At 38.1% G+C, this 26,772-nt stretch overlaps 2 protein-coding genes across 2 annotated transcripts; both read left to right on the top strand.

The window, feature by feature from the left end:
• Positions 1-2,994: 2,994 nt before the first annotated feature.
• ghitm (growth hormone inducible transmembrane protein) lies at positions 2,995-8,908 on the top strand. Its single transcript, XM_072373324.1, has 9 exons — positions 2,995-3,092; positions 3,472-3,633; positions 4,668-4,770; positions 5,407-5,518; positions 5,641-5,782; positions 6,015-6,123; positions 6,328-6,516; positions 7,987-8,158; positions 8,252-8,908. The coding sequence occupies exons 2-9, from the start codon at positions 3,502-3,504 to the stop codon at positions 8,337-8,339; spliced, it is 1,047 nt and encodes a 348-aa protein (XP_072229425.1). The 5' UTR covers positions 2,995-3,092; positions 3,472-3,501; the 3' UTR covers positions 8,340-8,908.
• Positions 8,909-12,556: 3,648 nt separating this feature from the next.
• Positions 12,557-26,760, top strand: LOC140278338 (cadherin-related family member 1a). Its single transcript, XM_072373323.1, has 17 exons — positions 12,557-12,669; positions 13,098-13,193; positions 13,568-13,713; positions 13,797-13,847; positions 14,132-14,221; positions 14,343-14,429; positions 15,618-15,734; positions 17,681-17,824; positions 17,917-17,995; positions 18,128-18,228; positions 18,341-18,544; positions 18,889-19,041; positions 19,868-20,032; positions 20,574-20,641; positions 22,116-22,344; positions 22,763-23,017; positions 25,111-26,760. Exons 1-17 carry the CDS (start codon positions 12,609-12,611, stop codon positions 25,651-25,653), a joined length of 2,589 nt encoding a protein of 862 aa, XP_072229424.1. The 5' UTR covers positions 12,557-12,608; the 3' UTR covers positions 25,654-26,760.
• Positions 26,761-26,772: the final 12 nt, after the last annotated feature.

Raw genomic sequence — 26,772 nt, 5'->3', positions numbered from 1 at the left:
TGTGCTTGAAAATGATTAAATCTCCAGGCCCAGATGGCCTATCTGCCAACTTTTACAGACACTTCTGGGAATATCTTAGAGATTTCCTATTTCAAGTATTTAAAGAGATAATCTGTAACGATTCCCTCCCAGAAAGTATGAAACAGAGTATTGTCACTCTTATACCGAAACCAGGAAGAGACAATAAAATTCTGGATAACTGCCGTCCCATTTCTCTCTTAAACTGCAATATATATTTGACATATATTTGGTTTTAAGGATGTAATTAGTGAGACACAAACCGGCTTCATGAGCAAAAGATCTATACACAATAACATCAGACTAGTTCAGGATTTACTGGAGTTCAGCAACTGGATTGAGGATAAAGGTTTCATTCTTTTCCTGGATTTTTACAAGACCTTTAATTTGTTAGAACATCAGTTTCTTTTTAAAGTTTTACACATGTATGGTTCTGGGCCAAATTTCTGCAAAATAATAGTAAGCCTTTACAATGGTACAACAGCTCAGTAGCACTTCCACATGGTACCTCTCCGCGGTAACATCTCACTTTTTCTCTTCGTTCTGGCAGCTGAAGTGATGGCCATTCTGATAAAAAATTCGGACATACAAAAATTAAGAGTATTTGATGATCAAATTATAATTAGTCAACAAGCAGACGACACCACCATCTTGTTAAAAAATCTAGACCAAATTCCCAGTGTTATTAAATTGATTAATACATTTTCCAAAGCGTCAGGGTTAACTTCAAATCTCCAGAAGTGTGAATTGATGGCAATACATGACATTAATATCACAGAAGCTCACAACATTCCCATAGAATCCTCAGTAAAGTATCTGGGAATCCATATAACTAAAGATGTCAGACTCGGAGAAACTGTTAACATAGACAATAAAGTCCAGAACTGCAAATCTCAATTAAATAAATGGCTTCAAAGAGACCTAACACTCTTTGGCAGAACTTATCTAACCAAAATGAAGTTGCTAGCTCGGTGCATATATCCTGCGGACTCAATGGCCTTACCAAACAGGTATATTAAAGGTATAAATCAGATAAACTTTAATTTCATCTGGAAAAACCAAGTCCACTATATAAAGAGATCAGAGATGGTAAAGGACTTTAAGGATGGGGGTTTGCAAGATATTGACTTTGAATGTCTAAATACGATCTTAAAAATAAACTAGTTAAAATCATTTCTGATGAATCAAAATAGCATTTGGTACTGTCTTCCTAAGGGGTTGTTTAAAAATATGGGAAACATAGAATTTGTCCTAAGATGTGACTTCTGCGCTAACAGACTTCCATTTAAATTATCCTCCTTTCACAGACAGGTTCTGTTATATTGGAAACTTATGTACACACACAATTTTACTCCTCTCCAAACTCCTATGTTGAATAATAAATATGTATTGTATAAAAATAAATCTTTGTACTTGGATCACTGGATGGAAAAAGACATTTGGTCCATAAGACATTTATTAAATGATAATGGAGGATGGCTGTCTTATCAAAGCTTCTGTATGAAGTACAATTTAAATTGCACATGTATTTAATTTAACAATGTAATAAAGTATATTCCCCCTTCAGTCAAACTACTCAAATTCTTGAACTTCAATTACCTTCACTTCAAATATATGGGGTAGATTTTCTGAATAAATGTAACTCTGACAAGCTGATGCGTTTGCATTTAACTTTAATTATTTCCGGTCCAGTCGAATAGAAACTCCATTATTCAACTTTTTTCTGATTCAGAAGTTAAAAAGTGCAGAACAACTTACCTCACATTTCCTTTAAGCCCCAAAGTTAAAGAAGTTCATTTTAAAAACCTCAGTAATATTTTTCCATCCAGAGAACTACTAAGACAAAGATTCAGTTTGGATAATAACAACTGCACCTTTTGTGACGATGATATTGAAACAACAGACCATTTATTCTTTTACTGCGTGTGCTCTGGAACCTTCTGGGAGGACCTGCAAGACTGGATCTCAACAAGAATTTTACTTGAAACTTATTTCACCTGTCTTTTGTCACATTTACTGTTTCACTTTTATATTAATGCATATTGTTTTGTGTACCTTATAAATCTACATGCTGTGATTCTGTATGAATACATGCCCCGAGGATTTGTACAAAATCCAATATGTCCAATAAAATTGAGAAGAAAAAAAATGTTATGAGCGAGATTATTAACGTTTTATAGGAAGAATATTGTTTATTTTCATGGACACGAATTGTACTTTTTCCGAGTTATTATGAGAGTTCCAGGACAGCTGCAACCAGAGAAATAGCTGTGATTTGTTTTCTTTACCAAGGACTCCGGTGAGTTTTCTGGTTGTATGCTACGTGCTAATATGCCAATAGATAAGCACATTTTTAGTCATTATGAATGCTAATGTTGAACTTCTTATGTTACATAAAGCCAATCGGAGATTTACCGTCAAATTTTGCAAAGACGTTTCAATGAGTTTGTATGAGTATGAGTTGTAAATGTAATTGTCCATATGATGACCGTAATTCTTACTGCGCCATTTTTGGATGCCATGATGCCACTAAGATGCTCTGTGTATTAATGCCTTATACCAGTTTCTTATTTCGCCACATGTAGGCTATTTGATTAAGCCATCTGAGATAATGCTGATAATTATTGTTATTACTGAGAGCGAGTTTACAAAAATGATTGGAAAGATAATGATTTAATGATAAATTGAAACAGAAAACTAGACCATAACTTATAAAGTTTGTTTTTTATACACTGTGTTACAGATGTTTTAGTGTAGCCTACACAATAAGTGCACTTTTGAAGACTTCCGTTGTCATAGTGACGCTGTCTTTGAAAAAAAAGAGAGAAAAGAAAAAGGGCTGGGTTTTTTCTTTTATGTTGATTTCTCATTTGCATCTCGACTCTCTTTTTCGAAAAACGTAAGGATTACAAAACGCTCACAAACTTGGAACTACAATTCCCAGGCTGTCTGTCGCTCAATGATGACGCACAAATCGAGAACGTTCAAGAAGGTCCATCCGAAGGTTGCAAAACAATTGCGTCAGAAACTTGCGCACTTCTTTCCAGAAAGGTGATCATCTAACACTGCTCCCGGTAAGCACCGTTGATTTATTGCTAAAAACCTTAAAGTTAGCAGTCATATGTTATTGTCAATTGAGAATTTATTTAGATAGTCTGAATGCTGTATCACCGGCAGATCTCGGAGACGTAGAAAACATCTTTGCGTAGCTAAACGGCTTTACTCAATGTTAGCTAACCCAAAGAGTTAAATAACGTGATATGCCCCAACTTCACTATTTATTTACGACCAGACTTGTTGTTGTATTTTTAAGTTATCCAGTGCTTTAGTAACTTAATGTAACTAAAGGTTATGTTGGAACAGCAAATGTACGTTTCTTAACGATTTAGGCGCAGACATGACATTACAAAAGCGCCTAATCGTTTCTGTGCTGACATTCCGTTTCACTTTCAGATTTATACTGCTAAATAAAATACTGTGACCATGTTAGTGGCGAGGCTGACATGCCTGAGGAGTCTCCCGCTCGCCGGGATCCGTCCTGTGTTGTCACAGGGCTCTTCAGCCCTGAGAACACCCACCCTGAGGGCCACTCCACCTCTGCTCAGGCCACAGCAGGTACTGTCATTCTTGTGTCCAGGCAGGTGAACGTAGCTCTCTGTTTTCTCTGTCTCTTCTGGTTACTGAACTCACTTTTCTGTAGACCGCACAACACTGGAAAAATTGGTATTGAGATGCTGTGGTGTTTGTCAGTGTCATATTTTGGTTTTGAATGCGAGACGTTCTTTCTTTAACTCAAATGCTGTACAGTTGGACTCGATACATTAGACACTTGTAATATTAGTCTTGGAAAATGGGAGCTGTGTCTGTTTTCTTGTTGTATTGTGTAGATAAAAAGTTACAGTTTGATGTGCTTTGATTGGCCTTGCACCTTCTGCAATGGTACGGTTGTGTAAGCGGATCAGCTTCACTGCTGGGATGATACATCCTCTGACTTGACACAATACACTGACCAAATGCATCTCCACAAAATATTTCAAAAGGTCATCTGTAGATGGGTAGTGTGGTTAGACAGAATTAAAGGTAATTGGCTTGAATATTTAGCTTTTCTTTGTTTAGCTCATTTTTTCCTCTGATGGGATTCTGGGTTTATTGGTCTGAATGTTGCATGCTGTCACTGTGTTCCTGTCCAGGACTTTGGTTGAGGTGATAAAATCGGATGCATCAAACTTGCTTCACGCTTTATCCTGTTTGCATAATGAACATTCTTAGATTTAATCTGTTTGTACTCTAAATGTTGTCAGTGATTGTTGCCTTTATACATCTTCTATGAACCAACACCACTTGTGACAATGCATAGCCAGGGTCTTGATTTATTAGCATCTCTATAATTTTGACCTTCTATAATATCAGTTAAAATGTCTTTTTATTTATTTATTTATTTATTTATTTTTTTTTTTTTAATGTTTCCAGCTGAATATTCAAATCATAAAATGCCATATCCACACATATCCATTGAGTAGTTTTGACGGGTGACAGCAGCCAAACACAAGTTGCACCATTCCTGGTCGCTCTCAGTGGTAATTTTATATCATTTAAAGCTCTTGATCAACATTTTCAGCCTTACTTAAGCTTTGTTCTTCTTTCACCAGGGTTACTCCTCTAAGGCCAGATTTGGATTCCGGCGTGCGAAGACCACCAGGGAACAGCTGAAAGAAGCAGCTTTTGAACCAGCTACAGATACGGCCATCAAAAGTAAATGCTTTGCTACTTTTGTAGAGTACTCCTCATTAGATTAATTTCATTTATTGTCTTTTTCTGAGAGACTCAATGATTCTGTTCAAAGCTTATTTCAAGTGTTAAATTGAAATTTTTAAAAAAATCTATGGATAGCTATGTTTGTATATGGGATGTAAAGCAAGTCATCAAGTCTTAGATATAGAAATTAAAAGAAAAATACACCAAACCCCCCCCAAATAAAATAAATAGTAAATAGTTCCAGCTATTGAGGAATAGTGATTTACTATGGTTTAGATTGCAGTGAGTATGTAGTCACAGGGACTCAGACCCTCCCTTGTATTTCAGGGTCCTTTTATAGTCGAGCTGAGTTCGCTACACCATTTGCTTTCATAGTTTTCCTCATTGTTAAGGTCTTATGTTTTTGGAGTTTTATGCCAGCCTTTTTTATTCTTTTAATCAGCATACTTTGCAAAAATATAATAAGCTCACATGACTCGAAGCCTTCTGAAATGTTAAACTTAATAACAACTGTGTCGTATCAAAACTGAGAGGCGCACTTTTGAACCTTTTTTTTTTTTCCCAATAAGAGGTATGATATGGTATAATCTAAGGAAAAAAGCATGCATTATATTGTTTGTGCTCTGTCGATAGTTGACAGCATGGGGAGAATGATTCTGGCTGGAGGTGCTGCCGTCGGCCTCGGAGCCCTATGCTACTATGGACTTGGCATGTCCAATGAGATCGGTGCCATCGAGAAATCAATGTGAGTTTTTTTTTTTTCCAACAGGTTTTTCTATCTACAGCTCTTAGATTTGGATTTGAACCCCGGATCAGTTCAAAATTTGTGTCCTAACATCTAAAGGCTTCTTTTTCGTGTCTATACAGGATCTGGCCTCAGTATGTGAAGGACCGGATCCACTCCACCTACATGTACTTTGCAGGCAGCGTTGGAATGACCGCTCTGTCAGCTGTAGCTGTGAGCAGGACCCCGGCACTTATGGGTCTGATGATGAGAGGATCTTGGCTGGTGAGCTTTACTGCTCAGATGGTTTTTCATTTGCTTGTTTGTTAATTTTTTGTATTTTTTCAAGCTTTGGTTCATTGCTCCGTTTATTTAAGTTAAAGTGGAGGCTTCTAAACCACGTCGCTGGCTAGTGAATGTCTGTACTTTGATGTTTTTAGATGGATTTATTCAGATGATTCAGAACTTTTTTTTATTTTTCTTTCTTTCTTTCTTTGTTTTTTTTTTTTCAATTCAGGCAATTGGAGCAACTTTTGCAGCAATGATTGGTGCAGGGATGTTGGTTAGGTCTATCTCATATGAGCACAGCCCAATGCCCAAACACCTCGCATGGATGCTCCACGCAGGTTTGTAATGGCCCAACGGTCGTCTCACACAGCCCTGTCACTTCTGCTATGCAGTTGCATTGGTTGAACATTAGAGGGCAGTCATGTGTCGTGGCTGGTGTTGTCTTTTAAACTTCAACTGTTCACTTGTTGCACCAGTTTATTTTGTTATTGAATGTTTTGCAGTTGACATACTGTTGTCTTTTTGCTTTATGCACTGATAAGGTGTGATGGGTGCGGTCATCGCTCCACTAACCCTCCTGGGAGGACCTCTGATGATGAGGGCTGCCTGGTACACCGCAGGCATTGTGGGAGGTCTGTCCACTGTGGCCATGTGTGCCCCAAGCGAGAAGTTCCTCAACATGGGAGGGCCTTTGGCTGTTGGCTTTGGAGTGGTGTTTGCTTCCTCTCTTGGTTAGTATAATTCAATTTCAGTTTATAAACCTATAGTAGTATAATAATAATAAATGGAAGTAGTGATGGGACACGTGAACTGAAACTCTGAAGCATGTGTTGAGTTGAAGGGCTATGATGAAAGGTTTCAGGTGAAATCTTGAATTGAGGCTTGTAGTTTCTCCCAGAAATCACGTCATCGATGACAAATAAACCCTCATTGTCAATACAGAAGAGGTTTGTGTCATGACTTACTGCGTGGCATTGTTATTTTTTCATTAGTTCAGTTAAAGAAGATGCAATTAAGATGTATAGATAAAGAAAAGATTAATAAAACCAGCCGTGATAAAACCTAAATGGGCGATTTGTTGATATATCTGTGTGAGTCTGGCATCCTGTAGAAGCAGAATTGCGGCCTTGAGATGGAACAAGTAGCGACTAATGAGTTAAGATTTTTTTTACATATTTCTTTTATTTGTGACTTAGAACAAAAGGGAATGCAAAATAAAAAAAACAGGGTAGGTGACAAAAATACTAAAACAGATTCAGTGTCTTGAATAAGCTAAATTGAATGTAATGAATGGCTCATTTACAAGTTTAAGGCCCTGATGTTTGGGAGCTAGCAGACTCTGCACAAAGTGTGTTCATCTCATTTGTGTTTTCACATGAAAGAACATGTCAGGGTTTAAAGTGGGGGGGGGGCTGCTTGATTTTTAGATATATGAAAGACTAACTTCACAGCTTCATCACAAAATATGGAAGTAAATCACACCGATAGTGTTTGTCACACATCCAAACCAGATGATTTATGCAAATGAAACGGTTAGTCATGACACAGAAAGGGAATGTTTTTATTATGTATGAATTCATCTGAATATACAGCTACATTTAATCACTGGAGCACGATGCAAAGCTTAATCCCTTTTTGATAGAGAATGTTTCTAAACTTCTACACGCTGTAGGAAGCCTTTATCGGGTAGCTTCAGGTGAAGTGGATTAAGAGAATTTTAGCTGTAACAAGACTGTCTGATAGCTTCCTGTCAGGATATTGTTTTTTTTTTTTTTTTTTTGTTTTTGTTGTAGTTTAACTTAACATATGATGATCTCCATACAGTTGCTGGCCCTCCACACCTTGACACAAATATGGTTTTAATCAAATAAAAAAATGGCACTGCTGTCCAGAACATCAATATCAAAAGGTTTTGTAAAATCCAGTGTGTTCAACCTTTTGCATTGGGGGGGGGGGGGTGACATCAAATGTACTTCGACAAAATTATAAGATGACTAATTTGGTTGCATCTGTGGGCAGAAATGTGGCATTCGTGACTAAGTGCCGTTTCTGTGGTGACTCAATTTTCTTTTTTTATCTTTTATTTACATTAAAGTAATGATAGTCAACACAATTAGAACAACTGTTGGTGTAAATAGACGTGCGCACTGCACACAGAATCTGTGATTGTAAGTCTCATGCAAGCATTCGCTCCTCTTCAGGGTCGATGTTCCTGCCGCCCAGCTCTGCATTCGGAGCAGGACTGTACTCTGTTGCTGTGTACGGAGGACTTATCCTGTTCAGCATGTTCCTCCTGTATGACACACAGAAGGTTATCAAGAAGGCTGAGACCTACCCACTGTACGGTGTGCAGAAGTTTGACCCCATTAATGCGTAAGTCCCTCCAGGAATGTCATTTTGTTTTCCTCCAGAGCGCTGTTGGTTAATGTGTGACGTGCCCGTCTCATGTGTGCATTCATCCTACAGGTGTATGGGGATTTACATGGACACACTGAACATTTTCATGAGGCTGGTGATGATTCTGGCCAACGGCGGTGGCGGCAGAAGGAAGTAAACATCATGATGAGCTCTGCTGCAGTTCTTCATTCCACAGAACTGAGAAAAAGCCCTTTATTCCCATCAGCACACATCAAGTGTTATCTTTTAGAGATGAGACTAATGCAACTCGTAGACGTTCAAACATGAATGCTTTGCAAGTGCGTGAATTTGAGGGTTGCACTCTGATGCCAGAACAGAACAGACACAGAACTAAGAAGACAAAAAGCTGTATATTGATAACTCAGTGAGATGGAGCTCTCAGATGATTTTGGAGGTTTATTGTTTATCCTGGGGTTCACAGACCTGTTAAAACTGTCGGTGTCAGGTTGCCTGCCTCAGATGTCCTTTGTATAATTGTTTGTTTTTTATTTATTTTCACATTAGAAAATGTGTTCACAGAAGCTCCACATATGTCAACCGCAGACTGCTCTTCATTCACAGAACAGACAAAGCTGCATTCACCTGCTTGAGAATTACAGTTATTGCACTTCTGTATCAGGATGAAGTTGCCAGTAATTTATATATTTCTGTGGAAAAGGAAGTAATTTCGAGAATGGAATCGATCAATAAGTAAGCAAAAAGTGATTTTTGTTGGATGTTTTGGAGTTTTTTTGTGGCTTAATTTGAAAATAAACACAAGGTGAACTAACATATGAGTGTACGTAGATTTTTTTCTTCCAAAAAAGAAAAGAGAGAAACCAAATGAGATGTCTTTGCTTTTTTGATTTTCAACACATTGCTATCTTGCACTATTTCTATTAGCTGATCAATAAAGGTGTTAATAAATATGTAGAGATTCACTTTCTATTTTGGGATCACCCTGACACACTCCCTTTAGATGCTGAAAAGACTTCTGCAAAGGATACACTGATGTTTCTAGCTTCTATTAAACCGGACCTATAGTGGATCCTGAAAGTATTTGCTCTCATGTTTATCGTTCTTTTAAATTGGTTAGATTTCTGATACATTTTAAAGTTTCAGACCTTTGATTGAACATTGCAGTTATGTTCAGTGTCCTGCAAAACCAAACGCTAATTAACAGCAACTGTTGTGATCTGTTGTGTGAGATTTAATTCTTAAACCCCCGCTGATGCCCCAAAGTAATCTGCTAGATAGCTACTTACACGTTTTAATATTTGTTATCCACATTCTTAGCCGTTCAGAGCAGAATGAAGGACGAGTGGGGTGCAGCCTGTAGCCCATTTCCCCATAAACAGTCAATGTGTAGCAGCAGATGACAAAGGCTTAGTGTAGTAATCCTCTTGTCCGCCATCTGGCTGCTCCTCTAAAATTAAATCTTCAAACCAGGGTACTTGCAACAGATGCTAACATCTGTAAATACGCAGGTGTTTGGATAAGGCATGCACACGTGGAGCATACAGCTGCCAAGCAGAGTTTTAAACCCCTCCGATCACGTGAATGATTTGGGCATTTATGCTGCACACATTGTGCATAAAAACTACAGTATGCAGGAATGTGTCATCACTAGGGACAGAAATTGCCCTCTATATGACATATTTAGATTTGACTCACATTTAGTTAGGATCCAAGGATTTTACTGCTCAGAAGCTTGATGCAGATTATGTGTGTGTGTGTGTGTTTGGACAGAGAGAGAGAACGACTAAAACAAGCTCAGAAGACGGCAATCTTTGCACATCCACATATTTAACTACAGTTTGTTCCCTGATTATGAAGAAAAAATACTTTGATATCCACTGACCTCTATGAAACTAAAGAAGACATACAGTATCATTTCTTTTTTTTAACAATTTCCTAAGATCTTAACAAGATGTCAAAGATGACAAATTTTGGCCAAAATACCACAGTTACAGTACTACAGCTCCCTGTTTAACCTTGTCTTTGCACCTCGGTTCATAGCATCTGGTTTTAGGTGATGGAGTAAGCCACTTGACTCCAACTTATCTCTGACAACTGCATCTATCTGAGATAGATGCTACACTAGGTACTGCTTCTGGGTATAATCTGATCATTAGTCGTGTTGATGAGTCAAAATCGCATCATAATTTTCTCCATGACAAAAGCTTGATAAAGCCTTGGCATGTCAATTTATTCTTTGTGTTTTTTAGAAACTATCGTTAAGAACTATAACTTTCCCTGTATGGGCAGCACTTTACCAATGTTCACAACTGTGTTTTTATAATTGCTAAATAATAACTGCTTATGCAATTGCCATTGATGCTGCTTTCAATATATAGTGAGAACTGGGAATTTCCCCACTTCTGACCAGGAAAAAGTCAAAACACGAAGAAGAAGTCTGATTTTCTGAAGTGTACCATATAACTGATGTTGAGAATTTACTGATAACAGCAAAGCTTGTGGGTGGAGCAGGCTGGATTTTTTGTAGCTTGGTTTGTGATGTATTGTTATCCTGCAAATCTGAACTGCTCTCTGAATGACATGTTCAGAAACCAAACAAAGTGACAGGGAGCACTAAACTATATATATATATAATCGTCAAACTTCTCAGTGACTCCTTATTCCCTACTGATGGGGTTGTTGTCCTTAAAGTCACTACGTCAATCAGGTTAGAGATCTTTTGTTGCAAGATAAAGGCGGTCTCTCAGAACATTTTTGTGTTATTGTAGTGTCACTGTCTCCCGACAGGGGGACAATTAGATCTAGTTCATAGCAACAAAAAAGACCCCACAGAACTATATCTTCTCACTGCAGGGTAATATCAAAGCTTTCAAGCATGTACAAATCTGTAACACAACCATCCACTCGTCCACTTGTAGAAAAATATGGTGAAGAATGACTCAACTCACCATATCTCCAGAGTTTATGGCTTTTGTGAGGTTTTTTTTGTGAGTTTTTGGCTGAAATCCCACTGTCATGTCCCTCTGTTAACAGGCTCCTTGCATATTTAGATTTTTTAGATTTTTTTTGCCTTGTACATTTATTTAGCTGGGAATAACTAATTTCACATTATGATTTTGCTGCTGAAAATATTTTATGATTATAAAAGCAGATTGTTCTAGGTAGATAGAATTAAAATATTACAGACACAATATTGAAGCAAATAGACTATTGAGGCAGTACGATATACTTAAGGTTACTCCTCTGAATAAGAAGATATGCTGCTCAAAGTCTATTTCAGCTAGTTGGTACATAGATCTGTATTTTTGTGTTCCCCTATTCCTCATATCATATTTTTTCTTCCTAAAATGTTTAATATGAAGTCAAAGACTATTTTTACACCTGTGAATACAGGAGGCACACACTCTGCAGCTCAATATGAGTCAGTACTGTTAACACACTTCACCCAAACGTCAGGCAAACATGCACTCGCATGACACCCGCCTGTGCACGGCTCTGATTTAGAAAATTAGAAAAAGGTGCAAAAACTCTCTTATGGACAAAGTGGAAATTATGTTCAAAAATAAAAGCTATGATGTCACAAGTATCAAGGCATCATACTCCCAGAGTGTAATTCTATTCTATCTATTTATTTTTCATAGCTGAGCAGTGTTTTTGAAAATATCTTGGGATTTCATGCAGTGCTTAGTGGCAAATATCCCGTTTCAGGGCATGCAGTTCTTTGAAACAGATTTGCAGCTCAAAAATGATCCATCAAACAATGGCTGTTGACATTAGCCGTCAGTATGTTTTGTTACTGGAGACTTATTGACTGATTGGTCAGTTGGTTTCTTGGGGAAAGTGTACTGCAAATACCAGAGAAAGCCCCTCTCCAACAGCAATCCGTGAGCACAACTGAGACTTGTCTTGGTCAGCGAGTTGCCAAGAAGAGAGTCCATTGGAAGCTTAGGCCACTGTGGCTCACTAAATGTTACTAATGAGTTTGTTGAAACTCATTATAGCAGGGAGAGAAGCCAAATACCTATTGTATCCAAATATACAAACAAGTAGACAAGTATGTTGGGTTCTCAGTGTGTAAACTGAATGCAATACTGGAAGCATTTGATTTCAAACACTAAAATGTTTCAGTTATCTGCAATCATGGATGCACAGCCTCATGTACACATTGTCACATGTGCTGAGGTGTGATGATCGCACCACAATGTGTGAAACCTGAACTCTCATCCCTCTGTGTTTGGTTTTTCGGGAGAGATCGGAGTGTGAGCAGGGTGGCAGAAGATGTCTGCGGAGGGAAGGGATGCGTCACTGGATTAGTGCCTGAGAATCTGTCCCAGCCTCTTCCCCCTGAGCCTGCTGAGACGCCTCCAGAAGGGCACAACACTCAGCGCTCGCTTTTCCTCCACCAAGCCTTCCACATGAGCCAGCCAAGCCTTACCTCTGCACCAGGATGAAGAAAGACAAGAAAACGCATGCTTTACTGTTTCTCCTGCTGCTTCACTACAGCTCGGGTAAGGCTCTGCTCTTTCTTATTTTCATCGTTGTGTGTGGTTAAGACTTCTTTGCGTGCTCTTATCTGCTTAATCCTCTAACACAAAGAGGGCAGGTCCATCTTAGAGTACACTGTTCATGCTGCTTGTACTTCATTAAATTCAATGTGCAGTTATGTTTTCGTTTGAATTTTAACAACTGAGCCTTTAATCCAAATATGTTTTTGATTGATCTCCTTCCTCTTCCTCCACCCTGATTACTTTTCCTGCTCTTTTTAGTCCTAAGTTACAGGTTAATATTTTTTTTTTTTTTAGTAGAACAAAATAAAGAAAATTACAAATGATTTATTTTTTATTTATTTATACATTGTATGCAATGGCTTTCCAACAGGTTTGGTCATAGTCTCGTTATTCCTCTTGATACATATTGATCTGTTTTTTTCATGAAGGCCAATCAGACTATGCTCCATATTTTTACGACAATGGTCCCAGCAGCACAAGTGGGAACATGGCTTTGTTCAGCATCTCTGAGGATACACCAGTAGGTATGTGTCCCACTTTATTCATGATTACAACAGCGATACGTTTGGCATAAATTTTTTGTTTGGGGTGATTAATTAATTAAATATACACAGTGTATTAATTAATTAATTAATTAATTGATTGATTGTAGGTGAAAGTGTAAATTTTGAGTGCCGAGGTGGGAAATGATCACACTTGTAATGAGGATCCAGCTTATCACTGTAATACCTTTAGGATTGTGACGCACGTCAAGACTTATGGAAAGAAAACAATATGGGTGGTGGCTCGTCTGACCTAACTGCTGAACATAGAATTCAAACAGACTCTTTTCTACATGCCATATTTTCCTTACAATTGACTCTTATTTCCATTTCTCACTGTGACGTGTTCCTTATAGGAACACAGGTCTACATCCTCAATGGTACGGATCCAGAAGGGGATCCGGTACGATTCGGTCTCACTTTTGAAAAGGGCTCCACAGAATATTTCAGGGTGGAGCCCAAATCTGGGAACGTGACTCTGATTCAAGAGCTCGACAGAGAGGTGAGCCTTTTGATGAGGACTCTTAACCTGAAAACAAAACAACACTTTGGCCAAAAGTGACAATGATGATCTTCTTTTTATAGAAACAAGATGAAATCTCTGTGCTTGTGAGCATAACAGATGGACGCAATAAGGTAATATTTCCTGATTCATTTGTTTTGTGACCAACAATTTGAAGTAATGATTTGATTATGAAATAATAGCAATAAAAGTAAAGAAAGGCACACAGACATATGTGCTGCAAAATAGGTGCTGTGAGAGCATAACACCTACTTCAAAATATTACTACTACAAAAAATATATATATCCATATATATATGGATATATGAAATTATAATTTTCTGATCACTGTCCTCCAGACACGAATGCAGACTTGAAATAAACAGCCTTTGATACATTTGTTTTGTTTTCTTGTCAGGTCGTTGAGACTGTGAGAGTGTTTGTGACGGACGCCAATGACGAGCCACCTGAATTTCAAAACCTGCCTTTTATCATTGATATTCCAGAGGTGCAGTATATCATTTAAATAACCATGCACAATAACAACCATTAACTCTCATGACTAAGTCAAAGAAGGTATCATAACTGAACAGGTTTTAACATGATCAAATGTCACATCTCTTTACCAGGACACTACTGCAGGAAGCAGCATCTACAGAGTCCATGCAGTGGATAAAGATCTGGGCTCAGGAGGCAGTGTTTCATATTACCTACAGGTAATTTTACAGCTTCATTGTTATTCGAGTGATGCATAGCTGTGACCCTGACAGTCAATAGCTTTCTTGGCGAGCCTGTGCAACAGAATAAAAATGCTGCTGCCTGTGGCTACTGATAAATTTCAGGGAGACGTGAGGTTTGTGGTGAATTTTAAACACAAAGTTCTCATGTTCATATTGGCTCAGAATGTAGATTTTAAGACTCAAGAGAAATCAGTTATCCAGTTGTATGTTTACAATGCATCTAGAAACAAATATTCCCCAAAGCATGAACATGTTCTTGTCTTCCTGCCTAACTTACACAACTGAATCTATCTTCACTCAATCATCAGGCTGAAAAAGCAGCAGCAAGGTTTTTATAGCTACACGTGCACAGAAAAGTAACCCAAGTTCACCAAGGCTAAAACAGTCAAAGCTTTTTCAGCCTACTTGCACGTCATCCAATTTAATTCAGAGTTGATTGTCAGAGTTGACTAATCACATATGAGCTATTTATGGCTCGGACCTCTTAATCACACACCCTGGAATCTACCCTGAAGTCTGCCAATAGGTTTATCCTCACAGTTTACAAAACCTCCCTTAAAAGCATTAACCAGAATTTCCTTTAACAATTTAGCTCCAGATTTCTCATTTTATTGCTTTAGGCTTTTGTTCTTTCTATGATTGTTTTTTTCACTGTTTTGTCCATTTGACTTTGTAATTCAGTTAAAAAAAAAGAGTACTTTCCTACATCACTATTATTCTCTTTGTGATGCTTTTAGCTGGTTTGATAGAAAACTAACGCCCGGGGGTAAGACCAGAGGTCAAACTGACATCATGGGAGCTATATTGCCATGTGGAGGGAGGAAAAGGGCATTCAAATGATGGGACAGTGCGGGAAGGAAAAAATTAATCTCATACCAGATAGCAGTCTGGAAATGGTGTTGCTTTAGTGGATTAAATTTCAATTACATTTGAGCAAGGCATTGCAGGCTTAATAAGGGCTTAGGTTTGGTGCAGGCCAACAGCTGACAGTTCAGTAGTTCTTGCTGTTAATGTACCAGCTGTCAGATAAAACTGTGCGGACGTGATGATATTGAAGTGGGGCAGAGTGAGAGTCAATATTGATCATTGAGGCATTTCTGAAAGAGGCTTTATTGCTCTTGATTGTTTTAGTCTTACTAAATGTTTGACTCTTTATTTCTTTAGAGTTCCCCATTTGCAAAGTTCACCATTGATGGACACAGCGGGATTCTCAGAGTGAAACCTGGCGAGACTTTGGACTATGAGACCACAACAACACATTTTGTGACGGTAGTTGCAAAGGTGAGAGGTCCCTCTCTGTGAGCAGCTTGGCTTACAGGGCTCACCATCCCCAGTTGTTAGGAGTTCTATCAGTGTTGTGATCCTTACACTCCTCCACCTTCAAGCCACATATGTGAGACTGTTAGCACATTTAAATGCAAGTCCACAGGGTTTCAACACTGACTGATGGAAAAAACGTTAGAATAGAAATAGAATAGAAAATACTTTATTCATCACCTGTGGGGGAAATTCAAATTGACATTTAGCTCAATTAAAAATGTTTAGAATGATTAGATATTAGAACAAAAATAATAATGGTAACAAGTAAATAAATTTGAGAAGAACATGTTAGCAGTCACTGTTAAAAAGTCTTATGGCTGTGGGGACAAAGGACCTCCTGAATCTCTCGGTCCTGCAGGGCAGTGAGAAGAGCCTCTCACTGCAGCTGCTCCTCTGTTCTGGCAGGATGTTGTGGAGGGGGTGTTGATTGTTCACCATCATAGAATATAACTTAATATAAAAACTTAATAAGCTTATAACTATAACATGAATCTTTCCAATTTTAGTAGGAAAAAATGTTGAAATGTCACGAGTATGTCCTCAAAAACTTCTCACATCGTGCTGTTTTTTACATGTTTATTCTGGCACACCTCTCAAGAAAAGCTATTGGAGGCTGCCAAGTTTTTAATGAGTTGCTCTGGTAAAGTGTTGAAAAGTGTTGCTCCCAGTGCTCCTCCTTGGAATAATAGTTTTGTAGAGTATGCTCGTATTTATCCTTTTTCTTTTAACTTTGAGTGTAGGTATGACCACCTAAATGCCACATCAGATATTTTTAGATAACTTTATGATAAGCTCACTCAAATGGTTTCTGATCAAACTATAGAGACCTATGAAATGGTCTTTGTCACAACATTTTTACATCACATCATATCATATCATATTATATGATTTGAAAATGTCATGATGTCAAAGAGGTATGGAATGATTTTTTAAGGGGATGGCAAGGTCGCTAATACAACTGTTTCAGCTATTGACATGGATTGCAAAAGCTGAATTTGGTACTCTTCTTTGTACAGTCTTACTTAGTTATTTCATACTAGTTGTTTACTTTATTGCCATGTTTGGTAACTAAATCATCCTTCTAGAAATGGAAAGAAAAAAAAAATCAAAAGTTAGATATGTCATAATGTTGTTCACACATTCATGCCATGAATCCAAATTAGTAGAACTTTATGAAAACAATTACTGTCCCTGTGGAACCTTTAAAAGTTGCAGCCACAAGGAATTTTTGGATGATGTTATCTTCAACAATTTTCTATTGTTTTGAAGTATATAGATTTTAAGAGGAAAATATGAAGTAAGAGGTTTACCGTGCACAAGTTAGAGATTTGTTGTTGGAAATTATAACATTTCCTTTAACCTGATTCATCAGACTATTCATCAAACCATAAGTTCAGGCACTGATAGCAAGTTGATTCCCAAAAGGATTTCAAATTTCAATTTGTCTGCCCACAGAACGATTTCCACTTTTACAGTAACTTTTGCCCAGAAAAGACAGTGGTGTTTCTGGATCATATTCACATATTGCTTCCTCTTTGCATGACATAGATTTAACCTGCTTTTGGGGATCTCACAGGGAACTGTGTTCACTGATAATGAGTATTCCTGATCCCATGAACTGATTTCCATGACAGGATCAAGCCTGTTCTCAATGCAGATCACGAGCATCCAGCATTGATTCTCGGCTGTGTCCCATGCCCAGAGAGGTGTCTCGAGATTATTTTAATCTTTTCTGATGCTATAATGTAATGTAGATGATGGAATATTCAGAGTATTTGCAATTTTACATTGAGGTACATTAATATGAAATTGCTCCACATTTTCTGAGCTGCATTTGCCCACCATTACTTCTAAGAAACTGGCCTGTTGTCAGTTAACCTAATAAGTTGTATTGTTTGTTTTCCCAGGACGGAGGTGGAAAGTACAAAGGAAAGCACCAAGTGTTGACCTCCACAGCTACTGTCACTGTCAATGTTCTTGATGCTCAAGACATGCCTCCATCGTTTGTAGGAACCCCATACTTTGGTTACATCTATGAAGTCTCAGTCCCTGTAAGACCTTGCTTTGCTCTCACCTGTGATGTAATGTTGTTACTTTTGTTAACATACAGTGAAACTTTGTTTTTAAATTCCTTATATTCCAGGGTTCTGAAATATACACAGTGTATGCCAAAGATGGCGATCAAGGCAATCCCAATCCTATACATTATTCAATTATGGATGGTAAGGACAACACAAACAATTGGTGTAAAGTTGAGCTTTTTGTGATGATGTTGCATTACCTTGTTCAATATGGTGACCATTTTAAGATGATAATCAGATTCCAGACACAAAATGTCTGTCTCCATCTTGCAGGTAGCGATGGTGTTTTTGACATGAATAGCACCAGTGGATGCATCACCCTGACAACCCACCCATCTCTGCTGAAAAATGAACTCTATGAAATTATGGTCAAGGTACTCTTGTTCAGTTCATCTTCTTCCACACACTTATTGGGGACTACTCTCATTACCCTTGGAATATACAGTTACTGCTTTATGAGCTGATCACTGTAATGTTTGCATACAGGCATCTGAGGTTGGGCCAAACAACAAGCTGCTGGACTACGATATTACCACAGTGACGGTCCGGGTGGTGGATCTTAACAACCATCCTCCTACATTTTATGGAGAAAATGGACCTCAGAGCAAGTTTGAGGTGACAATGTATGAACATCCACCTGCAGGGGAGATCCTCCGAGGCTTTAAGATCACCGTAAATGACTCTGATCAGGTAAAATTTACTCCACTTTTTTCTTAATTCTTTTTTTTTTTAATTCTGAGTTTGTTACTCACCTGTCAGATACATTAAAACCTCTATATAACATTGCATTAATATCTGTCTACAAGCCATTACAAATATGAAGTTATGTAACACCACATTATACGTTCAGCGAATTATTGTCATTATATTTATCCTCTCCATCTGGCCTCATAGAGCATTATCTGTGAGAGAACATTGTTTAAAGAAATCTACAAAGGTTTTCTGAGGTCCTGCTGAATCTGATTAATCTTTCATTTCATTGTTTGTCTGGGCAGCTACAAACTCATTTTCTCCACATTTCTGCCTGTTTTCAGGGAGCAAACGCTAAATTTAAACTCAGACTAGTGGGGCCGAACCGAGTGCTTCGAGTGGTTCCCCAGACAGTCCTGAATGAAGCCCAAGTGACCATCATTGTAGAGGACACATCTGGCATCGACTATGAAAAGGGACCAACCCTTTCTTTTAAGGTAAAACATACAACAATAGCATGTGAATGTCAAAGAAATGGGCAGTGGTAAAAATGTGGTCTTTGTGATATAATAAGATATCTTATTATGCTTTTTGCTTTGTTTTTCTCACCTTCAGTGTGTTATATAGCTTTTTTGTGTCACAAAACAGAGGGAGTTTTTCTCCCACACGCAAGACACTGATCCACAGCTGCCTTAAACAGCTCGGCCGAAGTTTAGGTTTTTCTACTTTCCTGAATGAAAAGTAGATTAAATACATTTGCATGAAATCTGAATAGCCTTTTTGCACTCCTACCAGCAAGCAGTTGGAGCAGAAAGGGCCTTTTAGAAGTGAAATTTACTAAGGTCACAGTGAATCTGGATTGCCACAAGAGGTGCAGCAACAATGTAGAAGTATGAGAAAAGTTCTGTTTTTTTAGGCCATTAAAGCATTTAAACTTATGTCAATAGACCTGAGCATTTTTTTCTAAAGTGATGCAATTCACATCACTCTCAGTTGTCTCTTGAATGATACTCCCATACATGTTAACAAATGTTAAGATTCAAACATAATAACCTGAATGGCTAAAATTAATTAGAAATACCTGCATATTTCTTATTTAATGAAGTGATACGTTTGAGAATTTCTTATTTGCCTAAAATCAGGGACAGCATTTTGAGCCGACACAGTCACTCATTTAAGATTAATTCAACAGACCTGCGGCTGTTCTTTTTTTAGGTTCTCACAACCTCTGTGTTAGTATCAGGTTGACTCTAATTAACTAGTTGAGTAATCGACTGAACATTTCAGTTCTATTTCGGTCACTTTGTTTGTGTCTCTTTCCAGCTGCTGGCAGTCGAGATCGACACACCTGAGCGGTTCAGTGCAACAGCTGACATAGTGATCAACCTGCTGGACACAAATGACAACATCCCCATATTCACATCAGAGTATTACATCACCAGGGTGCCCGAAAACTCCCCTGGAGGCTCCAATGTTGTGTCTGTAACGGTGAGTCAATCACAATAAAGCTCAACCGTTCAGTAGATGCATATCACTAAGTGGACTTCATTAGATAAAAGCATGTTAGAGCCAATCAGTAAAAAGCTTTGCTATTGCTGTTCCTGCTTATGAAATTCATGTCTCCAGGACACATTCAGCCATATGCCCTGTGCAAGTCCCCACAGAGGGGGATTATGAACAGAAATTTTGGCACATTTGTCTCTTACGTTCTATCACGCTATACTGTCCCCTGCACCAGCCCCAGAGACTGCAGTAAAAAGCTTCATTACACTCTAAGTTTAATCATGCTGACCTATCCTCACATCCCCTCTCAATACTCAAGGCTCCACCCTCTGTACATAAGCTTAAGAGCCCAACTGATTATCCATAGCCAGCTCTAGATACAAAAACAGCATAAAAAAACATTGTTTTTCTAATGTCATTCTAGTGTCATTTTGTAAAAGTAATTCATGTGTACATTTCTCACACATTGCCAGATGTTTTGACAGTATTAGGCGTATAATCTCTGTACTGTTTTTTCTTCCTTTAGGCAAATGATCCGGACTCGGGGCCTTGGGGTGTAGTCAAATACTCAATTTATGGATCAGGATCAGATTTGTAAGTAAAAAGTCAGCTTCTGCCAGTTCAGCTTTGATCTGATCAAATATTTGACTCTTGCATTTGCATAAAAACAATTTACAGCCTAAAAAGTGATTGAGTTGTGACTTACAAGTGTTTGGTAAACTCAGCTCGCAGGACACTAGTCTTTATTGATATGTGTCTTTAATAGAACAGGAACACAGAAAACCAGTTTGATTGGCCTCTGCTGCACAAAACAACTCGCTCCAAAATGGCTGCAAAATGCTAGCTAATCTCCTAATTGGATTGGAGGGTTAAAAATAGATAGCCTGCCCCCTCTCACATAGCCAGAGCCAATTAACATGCAATGTGACAGCTGGAGCCTCAGAAACGGTATCTTTGAAGAGCAAGGCAGCATGCAGCAGAAGAAAAGTGAGAATTTATGCTTGTCTGCAGACAGAATCCGAGTTAATTGTGTGAAAGTTGTCAGATTCACTTGTGAATTTTCACAGTGGAGAACAAGACGGAAAAGTCAGCTGAATAAAATGGCAGCATGCCTGATGTTGAACAAGAAAGCACTCAGAAAGCATTGTGAATGTATTTGTTAAAACTCTTATTTGTGATATTTATGTAATTATTTGATCTCTGAGACAGTTTTTTATTAGAATATGAAGGAAAATTGAAAATTAAACCAGTAGGTCGCAAGGTAGGGAGAGTAGCTGCATGGCCTGTATTTCTCATTCTCTTTTTGATTTATACACTGAGAAGAAAGACAAAGACGTCTGTTGACGTGTACAAATTCTACACATCTGACGTTTTGTGGGATCAGATCTTCAGCAAAGCACATACAGTGAAAGACAGTCTCTCTAAAAGGATCGATTGTGGCCACGAGTGACGAAGAAAACATGTTTATCTTCAATAAACTTAGAGTGAACTTGTACACCTGTGAAGGAGAGTAACAGCATTTTATATCAACATGTCCAATTCTGGAAGAATGTGACAAACAGCATAAGAACACATAAAAACAATATACATATATATATATATTCTCCTCTGAATTTGGCGACAATTCAGTTCAGAAGGTTAAAAGTTTATCATATCTGTCTCAGCACATGTAGGCATGGCTTACCTGGGGAAAGTTATCTTTTCGATTGAAGCTCAGGAAAAATTACCAGAAACTAGGATTAGCTCCAGACCCCGGTCAAACTTAACAGGATAAAGCGGGTACACTGAGTATAAATGAATAGATGGAAGGCTGGACAGAGGAATGGATAGACGTATGTCTTTTAGCTCATACGTTTTCAATCAAAAACACTGAGTAGTCTATAAATTGCCACAGAGTGAAGTAACTCACAACAAATTTGGACCAAAACAGTTCAGCTCTCTTAGATTAACATTTTAACAATAACCTTGAGCATTTTCATGTTACATTCAATAAAGGCAGCAAACTCTTAGTGTAAGGTTTGTTGGCAGCTGTGGCTGTGACTCATGCACTGTCTGATCTTACCTGCAGGTTTACCATCAATCCATCATCAGGCCTCATCTCCACACAGCCCTGGACCAGCCTGGATGCAGAGATCAGGTCGAAATACAACTTTTACGTCAAGGCTGAGGATTCCGAGGGCAAGTACAGCTTGGCTGAAGTCTTCGTCACAGTCCTTGACATGAACGACCACACTCCAGAATTTGATGACAAACTCCTAGAGAAGACCATGATTATTGGCTTGCCTGTCAAAGTAGAGGTACATCACACTGTATCATTATCATCTCAACAATACAAAAACAAAAGTTTTCTAATGTTAAATATTCAAAGTCATGTTTTCTCAAGCTTCTCTTTGCTGCAAACTGAACATTTTAGAAGTTTTGGACTAAACTAGTCCACTTAAAGTTATGAGCTTCAAAAACTAGTGGGCTTCCTCCCACTGTCCAGAAACAATGCATGTTAGGTTAACTGGGGGTTCTAAAAGTGGAATTTCCTTGGCAGTAGGGATAGCCCAGCTTGGGTAACTCACAAAATACCCCATGGATAAATTAAAAACCATCACCTTAGAGTCTTCATAGAATCACTGCACATGATCTGCTATGTATCATTTGGATTTTTTTTGTAAACAACAAAGCTAATATTGATATTTTCGTTACACAAATTGTTACTTTCTGTAGGCAGTGGATGACGATGCAGAGTCGCCAAACAACGTCATCGAGTACTCCATCATGAAAGCAGATCCTGACAACGCATTTGATATCAACGCAGACACCGGGGAGATCAAATTAAAGCCCTTCATCAAGTCTATGGAGATTGTGCAGAACATCACCAAGCAGAAGGACTGCAAGTGGTCTCTGGTTGTCGAGGCCAGGGACCGAGGTTCTCCATCCTTCAGCACAACAGCTGTGGTCAATATCGATATCACAGAGGCGGTAAGACTTGCTTTGACTTGCAGCATGCTCGCAGTGCTTGTTATTGCACACCTGAGCTGTAGACTAAAGTTTTTTCAGATTATAGGCCTATAGACAATAGATGTTGTTGCCTTGCTACTGTAGGCTAAATCATCAATCACTGCTCACCTACCTCGTCTTGGGATGATAACATTGGTTGCTCGTTAATTGTGTGAAACGACCACGATTTTCTTTATATTCTATTATTTATCTTTTATTCTTGATTGCAATATACTTAGCAATATTGTTGTTTAGTTACATGGCTACATACATAAATATATATTTACAGGATCAGTTCATGATAGTTTTGGGGCCTGTACTACGAGGCTGGATTAGTGGCCTATGGAAGTCATTTCTTGTAACTTCAAGCTGGTTCACTTTTTGAGGCGTATCACCATGACAAACTAAAACCTAAACTGCTGTTTAACATGTTAGATTAGACATAAGATATCAACATGTATACCACCTCTTGACTAATCAGTTCTCTTCGAAAATGAAAAAATAAAAACAATATTTGTATGTTGACAGTGAAAGTCTCTCCAACCCCTGCTTGAGTATAAGATCAGCTACGCAGTTCTACTTTCACTCAGAAGCGAACTTTATTAGGGATGTGCCAGCAGAATGGAATGTTTATGTAGCCTAAAACAGAGACTGATTATTCTAAAACTTTATTTAGTTTAGATTTGCAAATAACATGAATTACTTTTATTAATCAAAGTCATCACTTAACTATGAAAGAGTTCCTTGAATGTGTACAGTGTACAGCATTTGTAAAATTGCATCCCATAGATTCTGTTCATTCACAATATCCACATGAATCTTATAAGGTATTTTAAAAACTAACCAAAATTTGACAACCTAAATCATTTTTATTGAATATTTCAGAGCCTGGATGACAGAAAATGAACAAGCCTATTAACTGGTTTTCTTATATGTTTGTCCTTTATTTTCTATAGAGAACAAGAAAAAACGCCATTATTGCATCTGACACAATAACCTGCTTCGTGGTACAGGCTCCTGGTCTTTTTATCAGATTTTTAATTAGATACAGCATAAGATGTGAAAGATGTTAAAGTTTTCAGTCATTCACAAACGTTCATGTTTCTCTTTTAGTTTATGTTTTCACCATGCATTCATTCTGCCATTTTCATGATGACTCAGTGTTTTTGGCTCTGTTTCTGTGTTGTGTATCGTGCTTTTCAGATCAAAGGTCGAATTATTTCATACTTCATGGGCCTAAGCAAGCGTCCGCTGACGGTTTTTGGAATTTTTGTCAGCATTGTCACATCCCTCATTTTACTAACAGTCTGTATATCTACAATTCTGTACTGTAACTCAGTGAAAAAGTCCAGAATCAACCCTGAGAGCAACTATATTAAAGTAGTCCGCAGAATCAAGTGAGACACAGCTGCTACTTCATTTTTCAGCTGAGAGCTTTGGCTGGCTGTTGTCTGTAAAAGAGTACTTGAGCACATTTAAGAAAATACTGAGACTTTTTTTAGAAAAGATGAAAAGAATGAAAAACAAAATATTTTTCTAAAATGTAGTTTTTATATACTTAGCTTTTATGGTACCAATATACATTGGTAATATATATTTTTTTTACGAGATACAGTATGTACATTCTATAATCTTTTTTAACTAGAGTATGACTCAGATTATATGTCAAATTCACTTAAATAGATTTACTTTGGATTCAAGCTTCTTCATTTTCTTATACTTCATTTTTCTCCCACCAACATCTCTGTTCTGATCCCATGAACTGTCATCCCTCTTGTTCAGCCCTCATCAATCAAAACATAAAAATCATAAAGCACCGCACTGTCAGACGCATTCCCAACAACTTGTGTCGTGCTTAGTTCTTAGCTTTGCATCAGCAGCCTCATACTGTAGGACAGAGGAAGACAGATGACTGAATGTGTGTGTGTGTGACATTACATGATTAGTAGATGTGTTGTTTGGGCCTCCTCTGTCAGTGCTTTGCGGATCCATCTCATATGCTTACATGCTTTGGACAAATGGTATGTTAAAGCTTGGATTCAGATTCAAATTATTCTATTTGTGCTCTTTTACAGACTCCTTTCAAGGGGCCTATGGCGGCCTTTTTAATGAAAAGTAGGGACAATCCTTTGAAAGCTCTAGGCATGGTCACTTTTATCATTACTGTATTGGTAGGAGTGACAGTCATGATCTCTACGGCTATGTATATGCGCAACTCAAAGTCCAACAGGATCATGCCAGCGCGCCGCATCATTAAGAAGCGACCCAGGGACCATCAGTCCTGGACCTTCAAGATGCCTGGTATCAAGTTCACCAATCCTGCGGAGAAGTTCCTCATCAGTGACCCAGGGAGCACTCCCCAGGAGAACGCCAGTAGCCTCCGGCCGAAGCCTCCACCCCCTATTGCGCCTTGTCTGCCTCCTCCCCCTCCATCTAACACACGGCCCACAGAGAGGCACCGGGCAGTCCCGACAATATCTGGTGCACTGGCTTCCAAAGGCTCCAAGAAAGCTAAATCTGGCCGCCGCAAAGAGGGAAACATCAGCTCTGCTTTAGTATCTGAGCTTAAAATGAAGCTGGAGCAGAAAATCAATGAGAACAACCAAGGTCTTTATTAACTGAAACTACACATACAACTGGTGAAAGGTTGGCCGGTTCAGTCTTTGACAGCTCTACAGCTCTTAACCCATCTCACCTTGCACTCCATGTGATGATCTGGAAGGTGGACCTACCTTGAGATTATTCATGAGTAAATGGTAAAACAAGAAGGTTTACAGATAATTATGTCTTAAAATGAGACAAGAAGTGGGCTGCGCTGCATCCTCAGCTGACCTAGTTTCGGTAAAGAGAAGAGAGAGCTTGATAATACACCACACTGCCATCTTGAGGAGGATTATGTCATCTTAACAGCAAGAAACAGCACTGTAAATTGTCCAGGGAGAGGATTACAAAGATTTACTGTGTATACATAAGTTGCATAACTTCCTGAAAAGTGTAGTGCTCACAACCCTGCAATGTTTTTAACACAGAATAGGATTTTTAACAATAAATCCTAAGAATAAGAAAAGAAGTGGGTTCTCGCTCATTGGAGCGTGCATCTGAATGACACAGTCATGAAAGAAAAATTGCTTATTATGAAGTGCTAAAAGACCCGTGTGTTAATATTTTTACTGTGTTACATCAGCTGCTTAAAAGCTGAGAAGTTGCTCCTTTGTATGATTACAATGTGCCACTGTAGTAACACAAGCCTGCTTTTATTTATTTGAGTAATTAAAGAAAAATGCTTTTATATAAATGTACATGGGTCAATTTGAAGTGTACAGAATTGTATTATTTTGACTATTTTGAATATATAAATGTATACATATATATATATATGAAATTTCAGGTGTAATGTGGAGCAGTGAATATAAAATACAAACAAACCCATCTAACTCCACTAGTGGGATGTATTTGGTAAGAATTAGTCATATGCTTGAAAAAAATTTCGAGCTCACATTGTTATGTATTAGTAACTTGGTTGGACATTTTGTTTATATATATTTATATATATATACATATATATATATGTATATATATATATATACTTAGATATAGAATATTTGTCAAACATTTGGGGTCCCCACACTGTTACTTTCCATATTAAACATAAATGCCTTCCAATGTAGGCAAAAAAAAAGTAATAGCTGTATAACTAGATCTTAACTTATACCTATTTTAAATAAGTCGAGATCAAT

This window comes from Leuresthes tenuis, unplaced genomic scaffold (assembly GCF_036924035.1).
Source record: "Leuresthes tenuis unplaced genomic scaffold, fLeuTen1.0.hap1 SCAF_20, whole genome shotgun sequence".
Classification (NCBI taxonomy): Eukaryota; Metazoa; Chordata; class Actinopteri; order Atheriniformes; family Atherinopsidae; genus Leuresthes; species Leuresthes tenuis.
This window is presented reverse-complemented; position numbering and strand designations above follow the sequence as displayed.

Coding starts and splice junctions, on each gene's coding strand:
- LOC140278338 (XM_072373323.1), top strand. CDS start 12,609: ATGAAGAAAGACAAGAAAACGCATGCTTTACTGTTTCTCCTGCTGCTT. Junction 17,996..18,127: donor ACATTATTCAATTATGGATG/GTAAGGACAACA, acceptor TCCATCTTGCAG/GTAGCGATGGTGTTTTTGAC. Junction 19,042..19,867: donor GACCAACCCTTTCTTTTAAG/GTAAAACATACA, acceptor GTCTCTTTCCAG/CTGCTGGCAGTCGAGATCGA.
- ghitm (XM_072373324.1), top strand. CDS start 3,502: ATGTTAGTGGCGAGGCTGACATGCCTGAGGAGTCTCCCGCTCGCCGGG. Junction 3,634..4,667: donor CTCTGCTCAGGCCACAGCAG/GTACTGTCATTC, acceptor TTCTTTCACCAG/GGTTACTCCTCTAAGGCCAG. Junction 5,519..5,640: donor GGTGCCATCGAGAAATCAAT/GTGAGTTTTTTT, acceptor GTGTCTATACAG/GATCTGGCCTCAGTATGTGA.